This window comes from Paramisgurnus dabryanus, chromosome 19 (genome assembly GCF_030506205.2).
Source record: "Paramisgurnus dabryanus chromosome 19, PD_genome_1.1, whole genome shotgun sequence".
NCBI classification, from domain to species: Eukaryota; Metazoa; Chordata; class Actinopteri; order Cypriniformes; family Cobitidae; genus Paramisgurnus; species Paramisgurnus dabryanus.
In genome coordinates, this window is record NC_133355.1 from 28,013,397 (window position 1) to 28,026,455 (window position 13,059).

Consider the following 13,059-nt stretch of genomic DNA (forward strand, 5'->3'; position numbering starts at 1 on the left):
ATGATGATTTTTACATCATTGAAAGAAGGAAGTGCAACACTGAAATCTGTATTTCTCCTGTCTCAGTGGCAACTGAGAAAATGATGCATGACCATTGAAAACATGTTCTAACTATACAAAGCTTAATGCAATGGGGTGAAGTGTCCCTTTAAATATTTGCAATCTGTCAGTAAAAGAAGATGAGCACAACGTACACTGCCAAATCATTTTGCAGCCAGCCACCTGAAAGGCAAACAAAATGAATGTTAGCAAGTGTATAGCTCCATTAAATCAGGAAAACTTGAAACAGTTTGAGTAGAATTCCTTATACTTAATACTGAGTAACGTACAAGTTAACCAACAGTTTACATGATTATTGAACTTCCGAACACATGTGAAGGCAGCAAAAGTTGCAACTTTAGACCCATTTCTATGGTCTGATTAAGTGATTATCATTACATGCATCTTGCGTCTTTATATATTTTCTGCTTTTGTTGTCAGTTCTGTTTCATAACCAAGACATCGATGATAAACACACACCTTAAAGAACTGAGATTTTGGCTATATTTTATCACACACACAGCGCATGCACAGCTTATGTCTTTGTAACCATGTGTTTACTTACAGACGAACTATGTTCGTGCTTATATATCCAAACAGTTGATAACAGTGACAGGTTTTAAAACGCTGACCGCCATGCACGCACGCGCTGATCTTGGACCACGTGAGTGTCGTAAGCCAATAAAATGATGGACCTAACCTAATTCGAAATTAAACTTTTTTCAAACGTATATTAATGTTATCTGTGATAAATTCAAATAAACATCTAATGTTGAACCCACTGGCATGGTCAATGAAATTACAATTCTGAGACCCTAATTTGAAGTGAACGTGTGTGTGTATATTTTAAATGTTAACCCTTTTAAAATTTATATCATTTAATGACACTGACACACGCACGCACACGTTACTGATGTCAGACGCTTGACAGTTGAAACAACAAAGTACAGTGAAATTATACTCTTAAGTGAAAATCAACTTAATCTGCAAATAGTTTCAGTAAATTAAAAATATTGAGTTTAATTTACTCACAATTTAAAAAAAGTCTCAGAAACGCAAAACATTTGAGTTAGTGGAACTGTTTTAGAAAATTAAGTTTATACTACTCAATCAATTTAATTATTTTGAGCATTTGGGTTTACAGTGTAGGGTGTGTCTCAACCAGCTCCCTTGTTCAGTAGTCAGGGCACTGATCAGGGAGTCGGCCATTTTAAGGGCTGTCTCAATCGCAAAATCCGTCCAGTGCACTTGAACGTTCGTTCCCTAAAAATTCCCACAATGCAATGCAAAAAACAGTGAGCATCGATGGTCCCTATGTTCCCTTACCGGAAATCACGTGACCTTTTTTGAAGCTCGCCAACCGAAAATCATGTGATCCAACTCAATAAACTTTATGAAATGTGACAGAACTTTTATAAAGACAAACATTTGTTTTAGCTTTAAATATAAACACACATCGCTACACAGTAAGGGACCACAATCTACTCAATATTAAAAATAGTAGTATTAATTTAAAATTGTAAAAGATATATATACGTTTAAAATGTAATTATATTCCTCCAATTTTATGCACGGATATGTAAGAGAATGACGACAGCGTTTTTCATAATACTGTTTAAAATGAAGTCAGAGAGGTGTTGGTTTTGCCGGTTGTTGATGAGTAACAGCTGTGAGTGATCACAACGCGCTTAAGCAGCCACGTGACAGAAAAATAAGTGAACATTGTCCCAATGTCAAGTAAGCTAGGGTCCTTACCAGTGCCCGAACCTGTGTACACGATGTACTGATTCACGACCTCGGGAGCTAGGGAACGAATTGAGACACAGGGCTACACTCACCTAAAGGATTATTAGGAACACCTGTTCAATTTCTCATTAATGCAATTATCTAATCAACCAATCACATGGCAGTTGCTTCAATGCATTTAGGGGTGTGGTCCTGGTCAAGACAATCTCCTGAATTCCAAACTGAATGTCAGAATGGGAAAGAAAGGTGATTTAAGCAATTTTGAGTGTGGCATGGTTGTTGGTGCAGATGGGCCGGTCTGAGTATTTCACAATCTGCTCAGTTACTGGGATTTTCACACACAACCATTTCTAGGGTTTACAAAGAATGGTGTGAAAAGGGACAAACATCCAGTTTGCGGCAGTCCTGTGGGCGAAAAATGCCTTGTTGATGCTAGAGGTCAGAAGAGAATGGGCTGACTGATTCAAGCTGATTGAAGAGCAACTTTGACTGAAATAACCACTCGTTGCAACCGAGGTATGCAGCAAAGCATTTGTGAAGCCACAACACGCACAACCTTGAGGCGGATGGGGTACAACAGCAGAAGACTCCACCGGGTACCACTCACAGAGGCGGCCTTAGCTATGTTTCAACCGTTTCAATTGAAACGGGCCCCGCCCTAAAGGAGGGCCCCAGCCCGGCACAAGAATGTTTGAACGTGGGGCTATGATTCCTGCACGGGGGAGCTCACATTGTCAGTGCCTGTGGATGTTAAGCAATCACATATCTTTCATTTTAAATCAATTAATTTCTGCTCTTTATTTTATCTCGGACGTTCATACGCGCTTTAGCCTGTAGAAATCGGATTATTAATATGAAATGAATGTATTTATAAAAAAAATATAGAACTGCATTAATATTTATTATATGTCATTTAAATTATTTTTAAAAGTAATTTCTTTCATTTTTATAAATCAATGTAGAATCGTTTACAGCAGCATCACAGTGCTTCATAAAAACTCTAAGAAAACGTGCACATGTGGATAATTCTAGAGGTTTAATTATTCTTTAGCATCGGGATCACTAGACGAGAGCTTAATAGCCTTATTTTTGTGAAAACCGACATTTCTTAAATGTGTTACCTGTCGTAGTTAGCCCGTGCGCATTCATTCCGACAAATTTTCCGTCACAAATGGAGAGAATATCAATTTGAAGTACTCATCGCTATATGCCCTATTTATTCCCTTCAAATATCAGAGCTGTGCAGAGAGTTGCGCAATTGTGTCTCATTGCGTGACTGTGACCGCTAAAATAGCCTTTGGAGAATAGAGCAATGAAAGCAACGTCATTTTCATTTTATCTGGAGTGAAAGTTTAAGCGGCTCCCTTCCCGAAGTGCCCTTCAAGGGCGCAAAAACGCAGTTTTGAATTCGACCATGCTCTCTCTCATCAGGCTTGTCTGTGCAAGTGCGATTCCAGGTTTTTAATAATACATTATTTTGGGGACTGATTTCAATGGGGTTTTTTTTAAATAATATTATTGGATTTTATACTAACCTTAATGCAGTATTTAATTGTATTTAAAATATGTGTATAACATCTGTGTGCATTTACTGACTGCCTTTAATATATTTTGTGCATGACGGCATTTTCCTCTAACGCAACATCCACACAATGTTCCATTAAATGAACATAATGACCAAGAACTTTAGATAAATGAGGGGTGATTTTTTTTTACAGTGGCTTGGAAATCGTCTATTTTTGTTTTGCTCCCGCATAACAATGTAAACTGTTTTTATAATAGCCTATTGAACATAGATGCCGTCAGCTCTCGTTCAGATTTTTATTGAGCACGAGGTGACAAAATCGCTGGACAAAGATAAACTTATCAGGGCATTCTCAGCACCCAAACACAGAAAGGTGGATTTCTAATAAGGTTTAGGTGAAATCTACGCTCGCCGCCAGGTGAGCTGTCTACGGTGCTGAAAAAACGCGGAGCCCATCCTTATTTATAAGTTCGGTTCAGTGTCAGTCAGACACTTGTCTTGTTTGCTTTTGTTAAATAATTCAAGTTGAGGGGATGTTTGAGATGTTTTTTTTTTAAAGTCAGCCCAGACAGCTGAAAATATACTGCGCAAATCAATTAAGCAGAGAATTTAGCGTCCATGAAAGGGCGAGGCAACTATAATTGTATAGTTGTAATTAAATAAGGTTGGATCATTTCTTTTGAGCTGCCTGTTCGTGAAGCTAAAAGTGCACGTAATAAAATAATATACCATTGATGCAAACCAACAGGAATCCTTGCTTTTTGCTCTATTATGCTTATGTTTTATGTGGGTAGGGCCTCCTATTAGTTATTGAAACGGGCCACCAGATGCTTAAGGCCGGCTCTGACCACTCATCTCCACTACAAATAGGAAAAAGAGGCTACAATTTGCACAAGCTCACCAAAATTGGACAGTTGAAGACCGGAAAAATGTTGCCTGGTCTGATGAGTCTCGATTTCTGTTGAGACATTCAGATGGTAGAGTCAGAATTTGGCGTAAAAAGAATGAGAACATGGATCCATCATGCCTTGTTACCACTGTGCAGGCTGGTGGTTTAATTGTGTGAGCGATGTTTTCTTGGCACACTTTAGGCCCCCTAGTGCCAATTGGACATTGTTTTCTGACCATGTCTGACCAAGCTTGAATCTTTTCAAATTGGTTTCTTGAACATGACAATGAGTTCACTGTACTAAAATTAGAGATGCTCCGATCAGCATTTTTGGGGCCGATCACCGATCACCAAGATCATGATCCGCCGATCACTGCCGATCACAGAATGGCAGTGTGGAACGGGAATCTTTTATCTATAATCTAGCAGAGTTCGCACCATTTGTAGAAATGAAACTAACTATAAATCAGGTATATTATTGTTTTAATAGAGAATCAAATAAATAAGCACAACAAATATTTCTTCTTGCAAAGAGAAATGTAATATGCCTTTAAAAAGGGTTATGTCTGTTAAAAGTAATTAAAATAAAACACGTCACAGTCTTTACTGTATGAATTAAATATACACGCATTCGTATGAAGTACAACAGTTCTTCACTGATGAACAGAGAGTAATTTTATTGAGAGATGAATTATGTTACTGTAGCTTTAAGATGTGGGAGAGATCGTTCTCTTAACGTGCACTAAAGACCGGCTGCTGTGTATGCGTGCGGCGGGTGTCCGCAAACAAGAGGAGCTGTGAGGAAAATGGAAGTTTAAACCTTCAAAACTTTAAAACGAATGCAAGTAATAAACTTTCGGCAAGAGGATGCAATTGTCCGCGATAGATATGTGTTGTATACGCTGTTTGATAGGGATGTGAAGACGCACTGCACTGAGGACCGGAGCGAGTCCTCATAGAAAATACACATATCTCTGTAAAGGCAGAGAGAGAAATCCAAATGTGCACGTCACATATGAGCAACGGGTTACAAAATGCTCGCACTGTGTAAAATGGTCTCTAATTGCAGCCGCATCAGGAACGCTATGATGACAAAAGTAAACAGAAAGATCGGCTCATGAGATCGGCAAATTTCGCGAGTGCCGATCCCGTCACTTAATGTCGCTATCTGTCGATTACGGCGGCCGATCGATCGGAGCATCCCTAACAAAAATGGCCCACACAGTCACCAGATCTCAACCCAACAGAGCATCTTTGAGATGTGGTGGAACGGGAGCTTGGTGCCCTGGATGTGCATCTCACAAATCTCCATCAACTGCAAAATGCTATCCTATCAATATGGGCCAACATTTCTAAAGAATGATTTCAGCACCTTGTTGAATCAATGCCACATAGAATTAAGGCAGTTCTAAAGGGCGAAAGAGGGTCAAACACAGTATTAGTATGGTGTTCCTTATAATCCTTTAGGTGAGTGTATATACTAATTGTAATGGTCACAGCGTCACTCAATGGTCAAAGTGAAAAACACAAATTTAATAATATTTTGGCTCCTACACTGACATAACTTATCATATATCAGTGCCATCGTTTTGTCTCAAAATGCATACTTGTATTGTTTCTTTGTAAAAACTACTTAAATGCCCTAATATAACTAATGTTTAGTCCTGGATTAATCTGAACTCTGTCCAGGAAACTGCACCTAAAAGTACTAAAGATATCTTTTTCGGCCAAAAAAACCCTTTAATAAAACAGTTGCACACATGACAGTTAAAAAAATGGTAAATATACAACAATAGTTAAGGAGACATACCTGATGGAATAAAATCATCCAAACAATTGTCTTTATCTTCTTCAGTTTGATCTTCCTCTTCTGTGGGTTCAGTTTTAATCTTCATCATCAGGTTCGTGCAGTCGATCAGTTTGACTGAACACATCTTCAGTGTGGTCTGCAGGATCTGCTGCTGTTTACAGACAGAATCCAGAGACTCTGTGGAGGTTTGATCAGTAGATTCCTCATCCTGTAAGCCCTGATTACTGTCACACACAGTGTCCTGAGCGTCTGTGGGCTTTGACTCAGTATAACAGAGTAAAGTGAGACTGAGCTCTGAGTCCTGTGTGTGTCTGGATTTCTCTTCAGAGAGTTTAGAGTCCAGCAGTGGCTGTGGTGTGCGGCTCTGATCTCTGCTCATCCACACTGAATCCAGACATCCATCAGTCACATACACTGAAGATTCACAACAAACCACATCCACATCCTGACAGCACAACACACTCAGTGTAAGATTATAAATGATTTGACAGACAAAGTGATTCATGTAAAGGATATTTAAGCTGTACAAACCTCTTTCTTCACTCCTTCATCTCCTCTTGACCTCAGCTTTGTCTCCAGTAACGCCACCTCTTTCTTCAGCTGAGAGATTTCTGTGATGAAATCATCAATATCCAGCATGGACAGATCAGTTCCTACTGATTTACAGCACATCTCATCCATCTCAACACTAAAATACACAGAGACAAGACTCTATTTACACTCAATAAAACACTAAAGATGAGAGAAAACACTGATACACAAACACATCACACGTGAGCACTTTCTTACTTTAGTGGGTTTATCGGCGGACTAAAGGAAAGGGGTATAAACGGAGGTCGGAGCCAGCTGCAAATGGGTGGGTTAGCAGCAAGTGGGTGGAGCTTTAGCCGCAAGTGGGCTGTACAAACGTAAACTCCTCCTACTTGTACATTTCTGAAATCCCTCCTACTTGCGGCATAAGCTCCTCCCACTTGCGGCATAAGGTCCTCCTACCTGCAGTCTCCGGGCTGCAGCGATATATACTTGGACCAAAGCGTATAGAAGCCCAAGAGGCGAAACTCTGTTATGTTATGGGTAACAGTCTGTAGATGGCGCTGCGGAGCCACGGCCGCCATTATGGACTGTAAGCTGCTGAAATCGTTAGCGCGCCTCACAACTGTTCCACACTCTTCCATTCTATGTCAGTGCCTCTTCTCTCACAAAAAGAAAAAAATACAACAAAACTTCTCATACACAAATGCTCACACAATAGATGGTGGTGTCTGATTAATTACTGAGATCTTATGGCTCCATTTTAGTACTGTTTATAGTTCATGTGTGCACTTAGATTGCACATCTTTTTTGTACCTTTCCACCTGTAATGGACATTCACAGATTGTTTTTGTTCTTGCCATTGAAATGTTTACTGTGTGCACTTTCACTGAAGATGTTGAAAAAACTTGTTAATATTTTTGTGATATTCTATGTAAAAGATTAACTCTTAAGAAAAGTTCATTTATAATTTTATTTATTGATTTTTCCAAATCATATATATGGTGATGTTCACTCATTTCAAAATCAACATTTGAATAAATATCTTATTACTGTGTGTCTGCCTATATATTATTTCATGAATTTCTGTTATTCATATAACAAGGAAAATGCATAATAGAACATAAATATTGATAGATTAAAGGTTTGCAGTAATTTTATAATTGTATCTTTGCAAACCGTAAGTGGTCAATGAAGCCAATTCGGTGGGGGACATACCCTTACGAAAAAGTATTATAGGAATCTTATAGTATTTTGGGACAAAATAGTATAGTAATCTTATAGGAATACTATAGTAATTTGGGACATACTATAGAAGTACGATAAGACCACTGTAGAAATACTATAGCAGCTTTAAAATATTATAGAGGTATTCGAACATCACAGAAGTATGTAATGTTCTGTAATACCTCTATAATATCCAGAGCCGCTATAGTATTTCTATAGTAGTCTTATCGTACTTTTAAAGTAATATTTTGTCCCAAAATACTATTTTCCTAAGGATAATTGGGCCATGCGTAACCACGTTGTTTTCGTATTTAGATATGACGACCAGAAAAAAAAATAAGTTATGCCAAGTTTTTGTTATGTTAAGTTGGTTCAGTGCCATTGACTCTCATTATTTTTCGGCGTTTTTCTTCAGTTTTCAGGCCATAATGGCGGCCGCGCCGTCACGTAATGGGGGCAACTGTTGCTATGGAGCGTTCTATTGAGTTTCGCCTCTTGGGCTTTTATACTCTTGTGCTGCGTCCGAAACCGCCTACTACATACTATATAGTACGCGAAAAGCAGTAGGCGAGGCGAGTAGTATGTCCGAATACATAGTATTCGAAAAACAGTATGCGAAAAGTACCCGGATGACCTACTACTTCCGGTTAGATTTTGCAGTGTGCATACGATGGACGCTTCACTATCCCATGATGCCCCGGACGAGGAGTTATCCAACGAAGAAGAAGAGGCACGCGGCTGTTTTCGCGCTGAAATGACATGACGTGATGACGACGTATGTCACGTGATGTAGCAACATGGCGAATGTAGTACGTCCGAATCTCATTCATACTACCCGGATTCATACTATCCAGTACCTACTGTTTTAACGCCAAGTAAGTAGGTACTTCATCTTTTTCAGTACCTACTATACAGTATGCGGTTTCGGACGCAGCCTTTGCTTGGACTAAAGAGCTGCAGAGCGCCTCCTTCTTCTTCTTGTACTGTTTATTGGCGGTTGACAAGCCAACTTATGGTGTATTACCGCCACCAACTGGACTGGAGTGTGGAGCATTATATAGAGAGGAGGACATTTATTAAAGAAAGAAAGAAAGAAAGAAAAAAACACATTTTTAAATACACTAATTTTACTTAATCATTAAACCTTTGTCAATTGTTATATTCTACAGTCTAATCTTGTGTTTTTAAGGTACCTAATTAATTCCGTTTGCACTATGGATTTTCCTGTACAATTAAGTAAATCTGAAAGGATTACATTGTTGTTTCCAAAGTTTCTCATTTTATTTAATAATTCTTCTCCTTCTCATTATATTTCCCACATTTCATTATTACATGCTCAACAGTCTCAGGCTCTTCTTCATCACCAGAGCGCCTCCTACTGTACTGGAGAGAGAATAAGCCAAACTCTTAAAATCAAGAAGATATTCATGTGAAAAAAATCAGCATGTGAAAAAAAACACAACAGGTTAAATGTATAAAAATAACAGGAAAACATATTTTCTGAGGCTTATGACAAGACATGACTATGTGCAGAAGTGAACATCTCCAGAAGATGACAGTGTGTCTGATGTGAATACCAACTGTCCTTAAAACCCACAAAAAGAACATAGAGATCTGGGCTGCGTTCTCCGAAACTACCTTAACGCTACGTTGTACTAAGTTGTACCTGAAACTGTACCTTATTGCTAATACGTGTTTCCCAAAACGTTCTTAGTTACGTATATACCTTCTGTAAGTCATACGTTCGGAAGGTTGGTCTGGAGCACTCTTAGCTATACCTTATCCCACATGACTCCACTAGGGCCCATCACTTTCATAAAAGCTTACATTGCAGTCTATATAACTAAATATTTGTAAATAAAAAGTTGCAATACACTCCGTGTTTAGTTAGGCAAATATTTTTATATTTAAAGAATAAAACATTCACATAATTAGACATCATTACATTGATGGTTGTTAGATTTTTAATTATGTTTCCAAAGGGACATCAGCTGCGAACTATTAAATGCTACAGGCTCAAGAAACTTTTAAAAATATATATTTTGCGTGATGGAGTTGGTGAAACTATGGTAGCTATGCAGCGAATCTCACCATTTCATTTGTGCATTTCATATTCGTTAAATCTTAGTTTACCGGCTAGTATTTTAGCTGCATAAATAAATCGGGTAAAATAAAAAAATAAAAACTAATTATGATTATTAATGTTAATTCGACTTTGCATCAACATTTTTTAATGTTTTCTAACTTTGAGGCAACTGCATGCCATATTCTTTATAAACATTCAAAATAAACTGCGCACTTGATTACTGCTTGTAGTCTCATCCCAGCCAAAATTGCAAGGTTATGGGCTTCCTATTTGGGCCCTATATGGGTTTGTCCACGGGTTCCACTATGGCCCCACGTGGGTTGCCCACATGAATTTAATATAGAAACTGAGTGGGGCTTATGTGGGGCCCAGCTGGGCAACACACATGGGGCCCATATTGGCCCCACCTAATGAAGCCCACATTATTGACCAGGGCCCAGTATGGGTTTTTAATGGGTACTGGACTGGTCCCTTATTATGTAATAATTATACTTTTAATGCTTAATTGTAATTTACTTAAATAATATATTTGTTTTAAATTGAAAACTGATCAAAGCAAAATAATTTCAGTTCGGTAAATATCAGATTTCAGCATAAATATTCAACAGTTTATTTATCTGTAACATCACAAAACATGAAGGAGGTGCAATATGAAAAACGAAATAAAAAACTGTAAAGGTTCAATATATCAAAATACTTTATTGTCAATTTATAACAATACAATGCTAAAATAATCATCAACATTTCAAAACTGCTAATGCAGGTAATGACTAACAATTTAACATAACACTTAAAATAAGCATTGAAAGTCGTCAAACTCTTAAAATACTTCAGACTCAAAAACAACACAAACATTGCTCACTGTTCTGGAGATGGTCTTAATTCTGATCATGAATTAATCTTTGCTCAAACGTTTTATGAAGAACTTCCAAACACGTTTGCTTTGATTCATCGCTGTGCAGTCCGTGAACTTGCAGTATTACATTTTCTAAAAACACAACTCAGAACAAAGTACAAGTGTTACAGTTGTGAGAGACTCCAGCTGCTCCGGTAGAAACCGTATCCTTGCGCCTGAGCAGAAATGTTGTAGTTTAAATGTTTATCATCTTTATAGTTGTAATTTTAAAAGTCTGCCTATTTTAGCAAAGATTATTTAAAATATGATATCATATTATATGAAAAAAAAATCACAATTAAAACCATTTGAAGCAGGACTACTTTGTCAAGCGTAATGTGTCGTAGCAGTGAACAGATCGTAATGAGGTCTCCTTATATGAAACACCTGACTTCACTTATCAGGCTCCTTTCAGAATGTTTAAAAAATTTCTTTATTTAAAGCGTAACTAAACCCCTGGTCAAAGCCTGACTCCACCCACAGCCAATATTTGAAAAACACAAGAAAAGTGGGCAGATCCCAACGGAGATAGAGGGGACGAACTAAGCTCGTACCAAGTGTGTGGTTAGATCGTAACAAGGGCGTGGTGAGCTTGAACCTGCTTACGTCACGAGTCATTTTTTGGACCCAACATCCAATGGGAAAATTAAACTGCAGTAGCCACCGTTCAACCTGAAGAGGGCAGCACTCAGACGTTTTTACACCATATATTGTAGTATTAAAACACTTTATATCCAAATGTCAAAAAACTGACTAAAATCAATGAACAGCACTAATAAAGCATCATTCTTACAGATCATTAACCAAAAAAAGTTGGTTTAGGGTTTAGTTACTCTTTAACACACTAACAAACTGAGGAACTTTCTGACATTTCTTTTTTTTCACTCGTGCTCAGCTGTGCAAACTAAAATTAATAATTGTCAGGTAAACATTATAAATATCACAATTAAAAGTAAAAAAATCATGCATTTTTATTTAAAATGTTTTATACTGATCATATCCTATCTGTGATATTATTTGCTCTTTGTATAAACGTGACTATCAACCAAAAGTAATAATTTTAAGAGTTTAAATGTATATAAAATGTATTTTAAGCATGAATTATTTTGCCCATATAGGTCCCATATGGGTCCCATATTACCATCCAACATGGGCATACCTATAGACGGTTTCAGCAGTAACAACATAAACAAGCGGCTGTCGCGGTCCGCACGTAACTTCCGGTAAACTCCGATAAGAATTAATACCAACAAAGTTCTTTAAACGTAGTTTATTTATATAACAAGCAAAAAAAACAACACATAGATTACCTAGGAAACCAAAACATTTGTTATTTTCGACGAGGCATTTGTTCAAGAGATCAGTTTAGCAACTAGTCATACCATTAAAAAAACGAAACCGGAAGTAAGGTTCGGATCCAGACGTGTTTCACGTGCGTCCGATGAAACCGTCTATATGGGACCCATATATATTGCCCATGTTAAGCCCATGGCCACATGAAACCCATGTTGCCCATATGGGACCCACGTGGGGCCCACATATCAATGTTAATTAAATTTAAAAAATAATGCATTTTTATTTAAAATGTTTTATACTGATCAAATCATATCTGTTATATTATTTGCTCTTTGTATAAAAGTGACAATCAACCAAAAGTTATTATTTTAAGATTGTAAATGTATAAAGATGTATTTCAAGCATATTTTTTTTTGCCCACATAGGTGCCATGTGGGCCCCACATTATTATCCCACATGGGCAAACCTATATGGGGCCCACATAGGGAACCCACATGGGACCCACATAGTCAACCCACATGGTACCCATATATATTGCCCATGTTAAGCCCATGGCCATATGGGACCTACGTGGGGCTCACATATCAATGTTAATTGAATGTGAAAATTAATGCATTTTTATTTAAAATATTTTATACTGATCAAGTCATATCTGTTATATTATTTGCTCTTTGTATAAAAGTGACAATCAACCAAAAGTTATTATTTTAAGATTGTAAATGTATAAAGATGTATTTCAAGCATAAAAATGTTTTGCCCACATAGGTGCCATGTGGGCCCCACATTATTATCCCACATGGGCAAACCTATATGGGGCACACATAGGGAAACCCACATGGGACCCACATATATTGCCCATGTGAAGCCCATGCCCACATGTAACCCATGTTGCCCAAATGGGACCCACGTGGGGCCCACATATAAATGTTGGCTGGGTAGCATCACCAGTCGGTGCCGGCTAAAGCTAGCCTCTCTTACCGTCTGTTTACTTAAACCTGCCTTCGTTGGCGATCTA

The 13,059-nt window shown here is 37.8% G+C and overlaps 1 protein-coding gene across 1 annotated transcript in view; it reads right to left on the minus strand.

The window, feature by feature from the left end:
* The window catches only part of LOC135784994 (uncharacterized), a 242,196-nt gene extending 235,453 nt beyond the window's left edge, over positions 1-6,743 (minus strand). Inside the window, exon 1 of the mRNA XM_065294575.1 lies at positions 6,541-6,743. Coding sequence (XP_065150647.1) covers positions 6,541-6,690 — 150 coding nt within the window. The 5' untranslated portion in view covers positions 6,691-6,743. The remainder of the gene's footprint in view (positions 1-6,540) is intronic.
* Between the last annotated feature and the right edge of the window lie 6,316 nt (positions 6,744-13,059).